Here is an 18,202-nt window from a genome sequence, read left to right on the forward strand (position 1 = left end):
CAACAGCTCCCAAGCCTAAACAGCATGGGACCTGTGATTCCATCTCTGTATGTGTCGTTAAGAGGCACATACACACATGAAGTAAAACATGGCAGCCCCCAGTACAGTAAGGAAGTGTTAATAAAAAAACACTTTGTGTGCGAAAAATTAAATAAATATATATATATAATATTTTATTCAATAAAAACACATAAATGAATTGAAAAAAAAAATCATGACACTGTCCCTTTAAAAGTAGGGAGGGTAAACACAACACTACGCGTGTTCTCCATTTGATCCAGTACACCCAGCTGAGAAATATTCCTATGGTCCTGTTGTCTACTGATGCAGAAAAGGCCTTTGGCCGGGTGAACTGGACCTGTATGGTCATGGCGCTTTCCCGTTTCGGTTTTTCACAACTTTTCATTCACAAAATCCTGTCTCTATACACTTCCCCACACGCCAAAGTTAGAGTAAATGGACACCTATCGCACCCCTTCCAGATTAGGAATGACACAAGACAGGGCTGCCCACTCTCTCCTCTCCTCTTTGTCCTCACAATCGAGACCTTGATCCAGAGTCTTCATCAGGAGCCACTTCTTACAGTGGGCTCTATTGGCGACCGGGTGCACTCCACTGCTGATGATTTGCTTATTTTCATCGCTAACCCTTCCACTGCTTTACCCAGACCCGAGGAGATATTTATCCAATTTGATAATTTATCCAACTTCAAAATTAACTCTAGCAAATCCGAAGGCCTCTGTGTCCCCTGCGCTCTGGCTCTGTTAACGTCTTTGAAACTAATCTCCCCCTTCCTACTGCGTTCAGATAGTATAACATACCTAGGAATTCATTGAACTCCCTCTCCTGATCTCTGGTATCACAGTAATTACACACCCTTGCCCACTGTTTTGTCTTGGCAAATCCCATATATCTTCTGGATTGGTAGATCCAATTTGCTAAAGTTGGTCATTCTCCCCAAACTCCTTTATCTATTCCAAACTCTCCCGATTCCCCTTCTGGATTATTTTTTTTTGCTGCCATTAGACAACTGTTTTCCATGTACATTTGGAACAATGCTAAACCCAGTATAGCATTTAGCACCCTTGTCCTTCCTAAACACTCAGGGGGGATAGGTCTTCCAGACATGGAATCCTACTACCACTCCGTACAGCTAGCCAGGATAACTGAATGGTTTGATCATACTTCAGGTAGACTTGGGGTTCCCATAGCGGAGGCCACAATAGGCACCCCCTAACCTCCCTTCTGTGGCTTGATAAACCCAATGCAGCCCCTTTACTGTCCAGTAACTCTCTTACCTCTGCTTCCTATCACACATGGACAACGGACTAAGTGATGAATTCCCTGCACCTGTTTCCATCTCGCCTGATGACGGTCCGAGACCTTCTGCAATCACAAACTGAGCGACTTGGGGTCTGTCCTGCCCTCGCCAGAGCAGCGTCCTGCAGCACATATGATTTCATACTGTCTAAAGGGGCCATTCCTACCCGCTCTGAATTGAGATCTCAGCCTGGATTCTCGACCCTAAATTTTCTCTCTTACTTTCACCTCAGTCGATGGTACCTGGGAGCGCTTGGGCAGGGACCACTTGACTACCCACCATCTTGGTTGGAACAAACCCTCCTCCTCCGCCAACCACCTAAGAAGCTTTTCACATTCTAATGAAACAATCTTATCAAGGTGAATTCATCAGTACGGCCCTCCTTTCTTAAATCTTGGGAGTTGCAACTGAATACTACTTTCTCTGACAAAGATACCAAGGAGATTTTTAGAAATTTACTTGGGACCTCTAGATGTATTAAATTGCAAAAATCCTCGCACAGACTGACCTCTAGGTGGTACAAGAATCCTTGGGTTTTGAATAAAATATGTAAAGAAATCTTCCCAGATTGCTGGAGATGTCATAAAGCCCCGGGAACTTATCTACATTTATTGTGGGAATGCGAGAAAATCTCTCCCTATTGGGAACAGATACAACATACACTCAATACCATCACAGACTCCTCCGTTGTTATTACTCCACGAGCAGTGTTCCTAAATCTGTGGCCAACATTCCCTAGGGGAGTCCTTAGGGAGCTATGGCTACAACTCTTTGCTGCCACCAAATCTCTGATACTGCTGCATTGGAAGACTCGGGCTGCGCTGCCTATAACCCACTGGCTTAGGAAGGGAGCCCAGCTTGCGAGAATGGAGGAGCTTTCACATCTTGCAAAAAAAAAAAATCACAGTAGAGCATTGCCCTTCTGGGGTAGAGCTGGTCTTTGAAGCAGCTCTGGATAATAGTCCGATCTTCCAACTCGTCCTCGTCATATGTCCTGGTCCTGGTTAATGGAGTAGTTGCTCTACACTTGGAAGTTAGTGAAAGAACATTCCATCCATTCCTTGGCACATTCTCCATCTCTCTCTTTTCACCTTACTTCTTTCTGGTATAATGGTCTTATCCGGTGACCTTCACTCCGCTGCTTCGTGTGGGATGTTCTGGCTTCATGTCAAACCCCCTGCCCATGAGCATGTGTGAGACTGGCACCTCCTGTGCTATATACGACAAGTATTTATAGTCTTTGTCGTATTTATAGCTTTAATATTTACAGCTTTACAGAACTGAAAGTCTGGGTTGGTTGGTGGGCAGTAGAGAAGACATTTCCGGCTTTTTTCTGCAACATGGGGAGAGAGTTATCAGTCGTCTCTCAAGATGAAGGAACTAAGGAGTTGGTAAAAATGGTGCACGTTATTTAATACATTTGGTTTACCTCACTGGGCATGTTATATGCACCCCCCACCCCTCGTGGATGCTAGACATGCACAACAATATTGTTCACAAGACATAGCGCTTATCACGTGTGGCACATTGTACGACTCCTCTTAGCCACGCACGTTTCTTCAAACAATTTAAATGATTTAGTGATTATTTAAAAAAAAAATCACTGGTCAGATTCTTCATAAACAAAAATTGGACTTCTAAGCAGTCGTGAAAAGTAATTGACGCTATTGAGAGTTAAAGATAAGAATATTATGTTCTGTGCATGAAATATTAATTGGATATTTAATTTTAACAAATGAAATTTTTGATGACTGGTTTTCAAAAATTTCAAAAATATACATAGGAGAACAGTGATTTATCACAAAGGACCCGTCACCGGAGTAATGATCACGTCTTATCTATAATATATCAAGCGTAAAGCTTCATATATAGAAATCTATGCGCAGGATGCTGAAAAATTAACAAAAAGGAAATATATAAAAATTACAAAAATAACAATACAAAATTATAACAATACATACAAGACAAGTCCCACCCCAACAAGTCCTATGTCATCACTTTACACATATGTATGTATATATATTACATGGCTGATGGTTTTATATGGACCAGGGCCTTACAAAGGCCCCCAGAGCTGGCCTGATAGAACGCCTGTTATATAGGCTACGATTAATTCTCTAAATGTAAAGTAAAACTTGCCTAAAGGGACAAAATATTTTTTGAAAAGTGTAAAAGTAAAAAATAAATAAGTTAAATTTTTGAAACTACGGCTTTTATTGAATAATGGTCATAAAACATAAAATTTCATAGACATATTACGTCTCCTCCTAATCGTGACGAGCAGTACAATAATGTAAATTGTTATTTATACTGCACTATAAATGGTAAGAAGAAACCACAAAGCTGAAATTGCGTTACTTTACATTCAACCCCCCAAAAATTTAAGTTAAAAGGGGTATTGTTGTCACAGACACCACAGGATATGCCATAAATGTCTGATAGATGTTGGTCTCACCTCTGCCATCCATGTGGAGATCGGGGCCCCCGACTCTTATCCTGCCTGACGAGGTGGTCACCGGCTGCTGCATCCAAGTTCGCTAATATGAGCGTTAAGGAAACAGCCTCTAACGCCTGCACATGCGCGGCCACCTCTCCATTCATTTTCTACCTGGAGACGGCGGCCTCAGATAATCTTAAGGGGTTCGGGTTATATGACCTCCCTCTATGGCTGTATATTGGTGTGTGGGTGATTTTTGTACATTATAGACATACAGATATACAGAGTGTGGGGATGAGCCCCCAGGGACGTAGGCATGATGGGCTCAGAACTGAGAGAGACAGTGACAAAAATAATAAAGTCTAGATACCGAGCTGAGGTGTACAGGCATACAGGTGTACATACATACATACATACAGGTGTAAAGACAAAGAGGTGTACATACATACAGGTGTAAAGACATACAGGTGTAAAGACAGAGGTGTACAGAAATACAGGTATACAGGTGTACAGACATACAGTTTCAGATACAGGGAACCATACATATAGGTGTACAGACATACAGGTATACAGGTGTGCAGAGATACAGATGTAGCCGTCTTTATCTTGACTTTTAGCACATTAAATACACAGTGTGGCTTTTTAAAGGCTTTTTAATGGTTTTTGTTGTTTGATATCACGCAGCAACAAGTTATCAGAGTCAAGATAGAGATGGCTACATCCGTACAGCTATTCAGATATACATACATACAGGTAACTATACATACAGGTATACAGACATTCAGGTGTACAGACACCCAGGTGTACAGTCATACAGGTGTACAGTCATATAGGTGTACATACAAGTAACCATACATACAGGTAACTATACATAGAGGTGTAAAGACATACAAGTATACAGACATACAGGAGTACACCACATGCAGGTGTACAGTCATACAGGGGTACATACAGGTAACCATACATACAGGTATGCAGATGTACAGTCATACAGGTGTACAGACATACAGGTATATAGATATAAAGGTATATAGACACACAGGTGTACAGTCATACATGTGTACAGTCATACAGGTGTACAGTCATGCAGGTGTACAGACATAGAGGTAACTATACATACAGGTGTACAGACTTACAGTCATACAGCCATACAGGCATATAGACATACAGTTAACTATACATACAGGTGTACAGTCATACGTGTGTACAGTCATACAGGTATATAGATATCAAGGTATATAGACACACAGGTGTACAGTCATACATGTGTACAGTCATACAGGTGTACAGTCATACAGGTGTACAGACATACAGGTATATAGATATAAAGGTATATAGACACACAGGTGTACAGTCATACATGTGTACAGTCATACAGGTGTACAATCATACAGGTGTACAGACATAGAGGTAACTATACATACAGGTGTACAGTCATACATGTGTACAGTCATACAGGTGTACAGTCATACAGGTGTACAGTCATACAGGTGTAAATACATACAGGTGTACAGTCATACAGGTGTACAGTCATACAGGTGTACAGTCATACATGTGTACAGTCATACAGGTGTAAATACATACAGGTGTACAGTCATACAGGTGTACAGTCATACAGGTGTACAGTCATACAGGTGTACAGTCATACATGTACATAACTATGCATACAGGTGTACAGTCATACAGGTGTACAGTCATACATGTACATAACTATGCATACAGATGTACAGTCATACAGGTGTACAGACATACAGGTATATAGATATAAAGGTATATAGACACACAGGTGTACAGTCATACATGTGTACAGTCATACAGGTGTACAATCATACAGGTGTACAGACATAGAGGTAACTATACATACAGGTGTACAGTCATACATGTGTACAGTCATACAGGTGTACAGTCATACAGGTGTACAGTCATACAGGTGTAAATACATACAGGTGTACAGTCATACAGGTGTACAGTCATACAGGTGTACAGTCATACATGTGTACAGTCATACAGGTGTAAATACATACAGGTGTACAGTCATACAGGTGTACAGTCATACAGGTGTACAGTCATACAGGTGTACAGTCATACATGTACATAACTATGCATACAGGTGTACAGTCATACAGGTATACATACATACAGGTGTACAGACATGCAGATATATAGATATACAGGTAGCTATACATACACGTGTTCAAACATACAGTTGTACAGTCATACAGGCATAAAGACATACAGGTATACAGACATGCATGTACAGTATATAGATATACAGATGTACTGTCATACAGGCGTACAGACATACATGTGTACAGACATACAGGTGTACAGATATATAGCCATACATGTGTTCAGTTATACTGGTGTACAGTCATACAGTTACATAACTATACATACAGTTGTACAGTCATACAGATGTACAGACATACAGGTGTACAGACATATAGCCATACAGACATATAGCCATATAGGTGTACCGACATATAGCCATACAGGTGTACAGACATATAGCCATACAAGTGTACAGACATATAGATTTATAGCCATACAGGTAACCATAAATACAGGTGTACATACATGCAGGTAACCATACTGTAACGTCTATGGCCGGGGGTCGTCGTTCAGACTTACCCCTTGACGGCCCCGGCCATGGACATCTCTCTTCACGGCGTCATCTCCCTCCAGGGAAACGCCAGCATTCACTTCCGGGTCCTCGAACTGATTCCCACAGGGTCCTCGCACCAGCGCATGCACGGCCTTAAAGGGCCAGTACGCGTCCAGCTGTCACCCATCAATTATTAGCCCAAATGGCTGCTGGACTATAATAAGGGGCTCTGCCCACTGGTTCCTTGCCTGAGTGTTGTTGTATACCTAAGTTTATCTTGCAAATGGTCTCCCAGTGTTTTCCAGTTCCCAGTATTACCCGTTCCTGCTACCTATACCCTGCATCCCGTGCTATCGTATCTACGGTGAGAGTCAAGTCGTGTCTTCCCGCTGCATCCACGGCGTCACCTGCTGTGAAAGTCAAGTCGTTATCCCGCTACTGTCTACATTGCCTCAGGTACCCGTTCTGAACTATAGACATTGTTTTGTACCTTGTTGGGCAGCTGCTACCCCGCTACGCGGTACGGCCCAGTGGGTCCACACCCCACGCCGTGACACATACGTAAAGGTGTATATATACTTCATGTACAGAGACATAGAATTAGTTGTATAATAGATTCACACACATTATATATTTATTATTTTCACTATTATTCTGCCTCCGGATGATTACAGGAGACCGCGGCAGATATTATACAGTTATAACTATTAAGAAATCTTATTCATCTGGATCATTGAATGTTTTAGGGTCTCACACAAAGTCTAGAAGACGAGTCCCAGTCCCTTTGGATGTTTCTTGCTTTGGACTGGAGATTTTCGTGAGATTGTCTGCTGATATCTTATAGAGAGAAGGAATGTGCGTCCACACCACCAGTGGATTAGGAAGAGTATAAATATGGTCTGCATTTATACTCCTTGCCCCACAGAGAAAAAACTAAATATTTAGAATAGCTTTCAAATTTTATAGATGTCAATAAGAGATTTTTCTCACAAATACATCTATTCCCGGCCATACAATTATCAGCCATTAATGTTCCTTTCCTTAACTTCCAGCATTTTTCTGTATAGGGCCATGTACTGGAGAAGAGAAGAGCCGGTTGTCAGAACAGTGAACACAAAAATAAAAAAGAGACAAGAGACAAGAAAACACGTAGAATCCACCAGATTGTGACCCCCCCCCCCCAGGGCTGCCATCTTTGTACTCCTATGAATTGCTGCCTCCGGCACCTTAGCTCCCCAATTAAGTGGAATAAAAAGTTATCAAAAAGTTGCATATACCCCAAAATGGTATTGGTAAAAACTATGGACAAGGGTGTGAAGTATCTCTGGGACCAGGATTTCCACAATTACTTGTTTCCAAAAACTTATTTTTGGCATAAATACTCTTATAAAGTCACCAATATAATAAATGATGACATCATAATCCTGTATCCGGTTCTCTGAAGAACATCTGACGAGATGTAACTGCTGCCTGCATCTGGTGGTCTGTCCAAGTTGGATTATACGAAGGATCGGAAGAGCTGTGTACATTGTGTATGGGCTTGGTCCCCTATAGAAGTTGAGGACAATGAAATACTCACTTTTCATAGTTTCTTGGCGATTGCCAATAGTTTCCTCTGAATTCTTTGCCGACCCAGAAATCTTCTTGTGCATCTGCTAGAAATCGCTGAAAGGAACGATTATAGAGATAATCAAAAGACGAAAATAGAGAAACAAAGGGACATGAAGAGCGGCTGGATCCTGTAGTTAGAACCAAGTGGTGTATGGGGCAGAGGACTGTAAGGTGTCAGTACGTGTGGCCCATAGAGCGGACTCATACCAACTACAGAAAGCTAATCAATTCTACACAAAACAATTTGGCCGAATTTCCCAAAAGTTTTTGATTTGGCGAAATCTGAAACTTTTTGTGTTTGCGGTGCACAAATTGCAGCAAAATAGCGCCGGCCACTGTACAGTGCTGCAGAATATGTTGGCGCTATATAACTAACAGAAATAATAATAGGTTACAGTTAGTATAAGATTACAATAAGTACACACGAAAAAGGCCATACTTGCAATTGGACACAGCCAGGTCAGAGACGCTGATGAAGGAGTGAGCAGGTGCTTTAAATAATAATAGCCACTCCCACTAGTCTTGAGGGGAGTGGTGTGTGGTGCATGGGATGTGTAGTAAGAAATAATAAATGAATAGTGTGTGTGCAAGTGTAATACTATAAGTGAAATATAGGGGGCAGTAATGAGTGAAGTGCCTCAATGGAAATAAATGGATAATGGGGTGCAAGTGAGTGAAACATGGAGGGATAGTGTGTACATCATGAGGCACAACGTGTATAGCCAGGTAGAAGCCTATTTTTGACGCCTTGATAATTCATAGAGCGGGCTACCCTGCTTGCTATGCCAAACAACAACACACCAAGCTCTCCCAGCATCAAAGACCCGGCTGTGTCCAAGAGAAGCGAATATACATAATAATGAAAAATACTTGGGGTATTAGTGATCATTTTGTCCAAAAGGACGCAAGCTCGCAATCCACGACAAGGATCCCCAGACTTGCGAGTCCCTAACTCCTAAACTCCAGCCCCATATATTTCACTTATAGTATTACACTTGCACACACACTATTCATTTATTATTTCTTACTACACATCCCATGCACCACACACACCACTCCCCTCAAGACTAGTGGGAGTGGCTATTATTATTTAAAGCACCTGCTCACTCCTTCATCAGCGTCTCTGACCTGGCTGTGCCCATTTGCAAGTATGGCCTTTTTCTGTGTTTTTGTATATGTCCCTTGTTTTTATCGATTACAATAAGTATCAGATTGCATTTGGTGTCAAGTTACAGCCAATGTTAGATTGCAGTTCGTTTTAGATTACAGCCGGTGTCATGTTTAGTTTAAGTCAGGTTACATACGGTGTTAGGTTGCAGTTGGTTTTAGGTTACAGCCAGTGTCAGATTACAGTCAGTGTTAGATTACTGTCAGTGTCAGATTACAGTCGGTGTCAGATTACAGTCGGTGTTAGATTACAGTCGGTGTTAGATTACAGTCGATGTTAGATTACAGTCGGTGTTAGATTACAGTCAGTGTTAGATTACAGTCAGTGTTAGATTACAGTCGGTGTTAGATTACAGTCAGTGTTAGGTTACAGTCAGTGTTAGGTTACAGTTGGTGTTAGATTACAGTCAGTGTTAGGTTACAGTCAGTGTTAGGTTACAGTCAGTGTTAGGTTACAGTTGGTGTTAGATTACAGTCAATGTTAGATTACAGTCAATGTTAGATTACAGTTGGTGTTAGATTATAGTCGGTGTTAGGTTACAGTCGTGTTAGATTACAGTCGGTGTTAGATTACAACCATGTTAAATTACAGTCGATGGTAGGTTACAGTCGGTGTTATATTACTGTCGGTGTTAGATTACAGTCGGTGTTAGATTACAGTCAATGTTAGATTATAGTCGGTGTTAGATTAGTCAGTGTTAGGTTACAATCAGTGTTAGGTTACAGTCGGTGTTAGATTACAGTCGGTGCTAGATTACAGTCAGTGTTAGATTATAGTTGGTGTTAGATTATAGTTGGTGTTAGATTACAGTCGGTGGTAGGCTACAGTCGGTGGTAGGTTAGTCAGTGGTAGGTTACAGTCAGTGTTAGATTACAGTCTGTGTTAGACTATAGTAAATGTTAGATTATAGTTGGTGTTAGATTAGTCAGTGATAGGTTACAGTCAGTGTTAGGTTACAGTCGGTGTTAGATTACAGTCTGTGATAGGTTACAGTCAGTGTTATATTACAGTCGGTGATAGGTTACAGTCGGTGTTAGATTACAGTCTGTGATAGTTTACAGTCAGTGTTAGATTACAGTTGGTGCTAGATTACAGTCGGTGCTAGATTACAGTCGGTGATAGGTTACAGTCAGTGTTAGTTTACATTTGGTATCACATTAGAGGTAATGATAAATTATGGTAATTTAGGTAATGTTGTTCATTTTGCAATTAGTATTTTTGGTACAGCTGGGTGCCACGAATTATAATAATAATAATATAATAATAATCTTTATTTATATAGCGCCAACATATTACGCAGCACTTTACAATTTAGAGGGAACATGAAACAAACAATATCAGACATTACATAGTGACAAAGTTCATTTACAATTCAAACCTGGGGAGTGAGGACCCTGCTCGCAAGAGCTTACAATCTATGAGGACATAAGGGAGACACAAAGTGTAACAGTGTTTGTTCTGTACAATAGTCCGGCCATTTTTATACACATGCGGTGGTAACATAAAGCTGCATGAGCCGTTCACCAGCCGGTATCCGTGTATGACGGACATGAAGAGAAGGAGTGTGAGGGAATCTTATTCTGATGACTAATCTAAATGGAGGGCCATGGAAAGGAGTCAGATTAGGGAATGTTATAGGCCTGTCTAAATAGATGTGTTTTCAGGGCACGTTTAAAACTGTGGATATTGGGAATTAATCTGATTGTCTGGGGTAGCACATTCCAGAGGACGGGTGCAGCACGAGAGAAATCCTGGAGACGGTAGTGGGAGGTTCGGATTATGGAGGATTTTAATCTAAGGTTGTTGGCAGAACGTAGAGCCCGAGTAGGGTGGTAGACAGAGATGAGGGAGGAGATGTAAGGAGGTGCAGCACTGTGGAGAGCTTTGTGGGTGAGAGTAATAAGTTTGAATTTTATTCGGAAGGGGATGGGCAACCAGTGCAGTGACTGGCAGAGGGTAGAGGCGTTGGTGTAGCGGTTGGTCATAAAGATGAGCCTGGCTGCTGCATTGAGGATAGATTGGAGAGGGGAGAGTTTAGTGAGGGGAAGACCGACTAGTAATGAGTTACAGTAGTCAAGACGAGAGTGAATCAGAGCAACAATGAGAGTTTTGGCAGTTTCCTCCGTAAGAAAAGAGCGGATTCTGGAGATGTTTTTGAGGTGAAAATGACAGGAGCGTGAAAGTGATTGTATGTGAGGAGTAAAGGAAAGATCTGAGTCAAAAATAACCCCGAGACAGCGGGCGTGCTGCTTAGGAGTTATGATAGTGCCACACACAGAGATGGAGAAATCAGGTTTAGGGAGGTTAGTAGATGGTGGGAACACAAGGAGCTCAGTTTTAGAAAGATTCAGTTTCAGATAGAGAGAGGACATGATGTTAGAGACAGCGGACAGACAATCACTGGTGTTCTGTATTAGAGCAGGGGTGATGTCACGGGAAGAGGTATATAATTGGGTGTCATCAGCGTAGAGATGGTACTGGAAGCCAAATCTGCTGATGGTTTGTCCAATAGGAGCTGTGTAGAGAGAAAAGAGGAGCGGACCTAGGACTGATCCCTGAGGAACCCCGATATCAAGGGGAAGAGGAGAAGAGGTGGAACCAGCAAATGACACACTGAATGAGCGGTCAGAGAGATAGGAGGAAAACCAAGAGAGAGCCGCGTCCTTGAGGCCAATAGAGTGGAGCATGTTAAGTAGGAGTTTGTGGTCTACAGTGTCAAAGGCTGCAGAGAGATCCAAAAGAATCAGGAGAGAGGATTTACCGTCCGATTTAGCCGCCAAGAGATCATTTGAGACTTTAGTAAGGGCAGTTTCTGTGGAGTGTAGAGTGCGGAAACCAGATTGTAAGGGGTCAAGAATGGAGTTAGCAGAGAGATAGCGGATAAGGCGAGAGTAGACCAAGCGTTCCAGGAGTTTGGAGATGAAGGGCAGATTAGAGACTGGTCGGTAGTTGGCAGCGCTGGATGGGTCAAGTGTTGGTTTTTTCAATAATGGGTTTATAATGGCATGTTTAAAAGCGGAGGGAAAGATACCAGAGGAAAGAGAGAGGTTAAATATTTTAGTGAGGTGACTAGTGACAGCTGGGGAGAGGGACTGGAGGAGGTGTGAGGGGACAGGATCACTAGGGCAGGTAGTAGGACGAGAAGAAGAGAGGAGCCTCGAGACTTCTTCTTCAGTTATTGGGTCAAATGCTGAGAGTGAAGAAGAGGGAGTGCGGGGGGGAAGGGGATCGATGTTACTAGGGGACTGGGAGATAATATCATGCCGGATGTTGTCAATTTTAACTATAAAATAATTGGCCAGGTCTTCAGCACTGAGATCTGTGATTGGCGTCTGCACTTTAGGACTAAGGAGGGAGTGAAAAGTATCAAAGAGGCGTTTTGGATTATTAGATAGTGTGGAGATGAGAGAAGTGAAGTAGACTTGTTTGGCGCGGTGAAGGGCAGAGTTGTAAGTTTTGAGCATAAATTTGTAATTGAGGAAATCTGCATCCAAATGCGATTTTCTCCACAGTCGTTCGGCACATCTCAAGCACCGGTGAAGAAAGCGGGATTGAGGCGTGTGCCAGGGTTGTCGTCGTCTTTGTCGGGTGGTTCGGAGTGTAGTGGGGGCTGCTTCATCCAATGCATTTTTGAGAGTGTTATTATAAAGTTTGGCAGCCAGATTGGGACAGGAGAGGGAAGAGATAGGGGACAATGAGGACTGTAGACTGTCTATGAGTTTCACAGTGTTAATGGCATGTAGATTTCTGTATGTCTGATATGTAGGGATGACCTGAGGAGGCAGAGAATATTTGATAGTAAAGCAGAGAAGATTGTGGTCAGAAAGCGGGAGAGGAGCGTTAATAAAGTCAGAAACTGAGCAGAGCCGGAAGAAGACCAGGTCAAGTGAATGCCCGTCTTCATGTGTAGGAGAGTTAGTAAGTTGTGACAGACCGAGGGACGAGGTTAAAGATAGAAACTGGGAGGCAGATGAGGAGATTGGGTTATCAATGGGGATGTTGAAGTCACCCATGATGAGAGTGGGTGTTTCAGAGGATAGAAATTGTGGAAGCCAGGCAGCAAAATGATCCAGGAATTGGCGGGGTGAGCCCGGTGGGCGGTAGACAACTGCCACTCGGAGGGGAAAAGGGTGAAAGAGTCTGAGGGTGTAGACTTCAAAAGAGGGAAATGTGAGTGAGGGGACCGGGGGAATGACCTGGAAAGTGCAGTGTGGGGAAAGAAGTATACCTACTCCTCCACCATCACCTCCTCAGGTCTGGGGGCATGAGAGAACTGGAGACCACCATAAGATAGAGCAGCAGGGGAAGCAGTGTCAGACAGGTGTAGCCATGTTTCTGTAAGAGCCAGAAGGTTGAGAGAGTTAGAAAGGAATAAGTCATGAATAAAGGTGAGTTTGTTGCACACGGACCGAGAGTTCCAGAGAGCACAGTTAAAAGAGACAGGAGAAGACATACAAGGAATGGCAAGAAGATTTGCAGGGTTTCTATGTGTGGCAGGTAAGTGGTTGAGCTTGGCAGAAGAAAATGTAGGAATTGTGCCACAAATTTCTTCCATTTCCATTTGGGACTTCAGATTTGATTTACGTTCAATGTACATTTTAATCAGATCCATAATCAGAAATGAAGAGGAATACACGATAAATCAAAGACTCCATGGACTTTACCTGAAGTGCAGCATCATCTGAGTGTAAGGGAGAAGTAAGTCCGGCACCTCCTGATTGTACAACTATCATATTAGATTCTTTACCTTCACAAATTTTTTGGCTGTTTTGCCAGGTTTCAGTATTTTTAGAAAATAATAAACATTTTTTCCCGAACAATTTCCAATTTTCAGGACAAAATCCTGAAACAAAGTGACAATTATTGTAACAACCGCATAGAGATGACTATTTCATACATAGATAGATGCAGTCCGCCAATCAAATACTTCATATGCAACATTTGTATACAATATATCTACTTATGTACAGTGTGTGTGTGTGTGTGTGTGTGTGTATATATATATATATATATATATATATATATATATATATATATATATATATATATATATATATATATATATCCAAGAAAAGAGACTGGAAGCAGCACTCAGCAAAAAAGTGTGAATAAATTCACACTTTTTTGCTGAGTGCTGCTTCCAGTCTCTTTTCTTGGATATATGTATGAGGAGCTCGTCACTCCTTGATATTTGAAGTTAGCACCAACCGTTTCTGGCTATCGACACAGTGCTGCTCCTATCTCTGGATCTATTGTATGTATATATATATATATATATATATATATATATATATATATATATATATACATATATATATATATATATATATATACATATATATATATATATATATATATATATATATATATATATATATATATATATATATATATATACATATATATACACTACCGTTCGAAAGTTTGGGGTCACCCAGACAATTTTGTGTTTTCCATGTAAAAAATAGTGTAGTACCGTGTTAGCCAGAGACAATATGAAATGTTAAATACTTTTGTGTCAAAAAAGACAAAAGTATAATAGGTATGATACCTTTATTGGCTAACCATAAAAGTTCTATATTCGGCTTTCAGAGCACAGAGGCCCCTTCTTCAGGCAGTTTACAAATGAATGTACTAATTGTCTTTGTGTAACATCTAAATGTTGTGCTTTTTTCTAAGTCATTCATTTGTAAACTGCCTGAAGAAGGGGCCTCTGTGCTCTGAAAGCCGAATATAGAACTTTTATGGTTGGCCAATAAAGGTATCACACCTATTATACTTTTGTCTTTTTTGACACAAAAGTATTTAACATTTCGTGTTTTCCATGAAAACTCACACTTATATTTATCAAATGAGTTGCAAAATGACTAGAAAATATAGTCAAGACATTGACAAGGTTAGAAATAATGATTTTTATTTGAAATAATAATTTTCTCCTTCAAACTTTGCTTTCGTCTTGGAATGCTCCATTTGCAACAATTACAGCATTGCAGACCTTTGGCATTCTAGCTGTTAATTTGCTGAGGTAATCGGGAGAAATTTCCCCCCATGCTTCCAGAAGCCCCTCCCACAAGTTGGATTGGCTTGATGGGCACTTCACGCTGCTCCCACAACAGCTCTATGGGGTTGAGATCTGGTGACTGCGCTGGCCACTCCATTACAGATAGAATACCAGCTGCCGGCTTCTTCCCTAAATAGTTCTTGCATCATTTGGAGGTGCTTTGGGTCATTGTCCTGTTGTAGGATGAAATTGGCTCCAATCAAGCGCTGTCCACAGGGCATGGCATGGTGTTGCAAACTGGAGTGATAGCCTTCCTTATTCAAAATCCCTTTTACCTTGTACAAATCTCCCACTTTACCAGCACCAAAGCAACCCCAGACCATCACATGACCTCCACCATGCTTGACAGATGGCGTCAGGCACTCTCCAGCATCTTTTCAGTTGTTCTGCGTCTCACAAATGTTCTTCTGTGTGATCCAAACACTTCAAACTTCCATTCGTCTGTCCATAACACTTTTTTCCAATCTTCCTCTGTCCAATGTCTGTGTGCTTTTGCCTATATTAATCTTTTCCTTTCATTAGCCAGTCTCAGATATGGCTTTTTCTTTGCCACTCTGCCCTGAAGGCCAGCATCCCGGAGTCGCCTCTTCACTGTAGACGTTGACACTGGCGTTTTGCGGGTACTATTTAATGAAGCTGCCAGTTGAGGACCTGTGAGGCGTCTATTTCTCAAACTAGAGACTCTAATGTACTTGTCTTGTTGCTCAGTTGTGCAGCGGGGCCTCCCATTTCCCTTTCTACTCTGGTTAGAGCCTGTTTGTGCTGTCCTCTGAAGGGAGTAGTACACACCGTTGTAGGAAATCTTCAGTTTTTTGGCAATTTCTCGCATGGAATAGCCTTCATTTCTAAGAACAAGAATAGACTGTCGAGTTTCACATGAAAGCTCTCTTTTTCTAGCCATTTTGAGAGTTTAATCGAACCCACAAATGAAATGCTCCAGATTCTCAACTAGCTCAAAGGAAGGCCAGTTTTATAGCTCCTCTAAACAGTAAAACTGTTTACAGCGGTGCTAACATAATTGCACAAGGGTTTTCAAGGGTTTTCTAATCATCCATTAGCCTTCTAACACAGTTAGCAAACACAATGTACCATTAGAACACTGGAGTGATGGTTGCTGGAAATGGGCCTCTATACACCTATGTAGATATTGCATTAAAAACCAGACGTTTGCAGCTAGAATAGTCATTTATCACATTAACAACGTATAGAGTGGATTTCTGAATAATTTAATGTTATCTTCATTGAAAAAAACTGTGTTTTTCTTGCAAAAATAAGGAAAATTCTAAGTGACCCTAAACTTTTGAACGGTAGTGTATATATACTGTATATGACAGTCTACTGACCTACAAGCACACTAAAAGAAGGGGATTTATTGTTTCTGTTGTGCAATAATTTTGGTATTATTTATAACTTTTTTGGCGTGTTTTTCCCTGTAAGGCAAATTTATGATGCATTATGCTTTTTTTTTTCTAGTTTTTGCGCCCCCATTTGTGATTTTTGTTGTGGAAATTGGGCGTTGCTTACATGGAGTAAGTATTTCCCACACATTTACTTTATGCAACATTTTGAAAAATCACCTATTTTTCCCCACAACGTAGGTGGCATAAAAAGTGTTTTACAACTACTGGTAAACAAACGACTTCACATTCATCACAATTCACATTGAGAGCGCCACTGTTTCCGTTGGTCAGTTTGTGTTTGGGCATTTACAAGCTGGGTTTCGTGCAAAGGGTGGATTATTTCCCAAAACTTTGAAGAGTTCGTAAGGCAAATCTCCATATAAGTAAATGTATTTGATAAATAACAATAGATATTTTACTGTGGAGGACATTCAAGCAGGGAAAATGGGCACAAACTCCCCATAGGTCCCTGGATGAAGTTTCAGAGATATCTTCCATCGTGTTTTGTTGTAGGGCTGATCTTCCTGAACTGTTGTGGTCTCCTCCTGCACCCTCTATGTAGATATAATATGTAGTCTCTGCCTAATGGTCACCTCCTGCACTGTGACCTCATTAGTGATGAGAGATCCCTGTAGAATGAAGCGATGGCTTCTTATAGAAACGTCTTTCAGCATCTTGGGTTCTGGGGCTGATCTCCGTGAAGAGTGGTGGTCTTCTCCTTCTGCCCACTCCATGAAGATGTCATATGTTCCCCTCTCTCTAATGTTGGCCTCCGACACTGTGTGACCTCAGTAGTGGTGAGAGCTTCCTGGGATGAAGTTCTGGGCTTCTTAGGGGCATTTGTTTTCTCAGGCTGATATTTCTGGACAGAGGTGGTCTCCTTCTGGCACCCCTCATGTAGATTCCTTTAATGGTCATCTCCAGCACTGTGACCACAGTAGTGGTGAGTGCTTCCTGGAAGTCCTGGGATGAAGTTCTGGGCTTCTTAGAGGCATGTTCTCAGGCTGATCTTTCTGGACAGAGGTGGTCTGCTCTAGCACCCCCATGTAGATGGAATGTGTGCATCCTCTGTCTTATAGTTGCCTCCTCATCTGTGACCTCAGTAGTGGTCTGAGCTTCCTGTAGGTTTTGTGATCAAGTTCTGGGCTTCTTAGAGATTTCTTCAAGCATCTTCTTGGACTGTCGTAGTCACCTATTGCACCCCCTCCGCGATATAATGTGCACAACCTCTCTCTAAGGTTTGCCTCCTACCATGAGTAATGAGAGCTTCCTCTAGGATTGCCTCTTAGAGACACATCTTCCAGCATCTTGTCTTCAGGGGATGATCTCCCTGGAGAGTGGTGGTCTTCTCCTTATGCACCCCCCCATGACTATATCACATCTTCATCCCTCTCTAAGGTTGGCCTCCGACACTGTGTCCTCAGATGGGGCTAGAGCTTCCTGGAATGCAGTTCTGGGCTTCTTAGGGGCACCTTGTTTTCTCAGGTTGATCTTTCTTGACAGTGGTGGTCTCCTTCTGGCACCCCTCATGTAGATGTCATGTGTGTGGGCTCTCTGTAATGGTTGCATCCTGCACTGTGACCTCAGTAGGGATGCAAG

At 41.8% G+C, this 18,202-nt stretch overlaps 1 protein-coding gene across 1 annotated transcript in view; it reads right to left on the bottom strand.

The window, feature by feature from the left end:
* Positions 1 to 464: 464 nt before the first annotated feature.
* LOC142710017 (uncharacterized) overlaps positions 465 to 18,202 on the bottom strand; it is a 40,911-nt gene continuing 23,173 nt past the window's right edge. Inside the window, exons 5-8 of the mRNA XM_075848522.1 lie at positions 13,807 to 13,985; positions 7,943 to 8,028; positions 1,299 to 1,442; positions 465 to 654 (exon numbers count right to left, since the gene is read on the bottom strand). Coding sequence (XP_075704637.1) covers positions 465 to 654; positions 1,299 to 1,442; positions 7,943 to 8,028; positions 13,807 to 13,985 — 599 coding nt within the window. The remainder of the gene's footprint in view (positions 655 to 1,298; positions 1,443 to 7,942; positions 8,029 to 13,806; positions 13,986 to 18,202) is intronic.

The sequence above is a fragment of the Rhinoderma darwinii genome, chromosome 1 (assembly GCF_050947455.1).
Source record: "Rhinoderma darwinii isolate aRhiDar2 chromosome 1, aRhiDar2.hap1, whole genome shotgun sequence".
Taxonomy (NCBI): domain Eukaryota; kingdom Metazoa; phylum Chordata; class Amphibia; order Anura; family Rhinodermatidae; genus Rhinoderma; species Rhinoderma darwinii.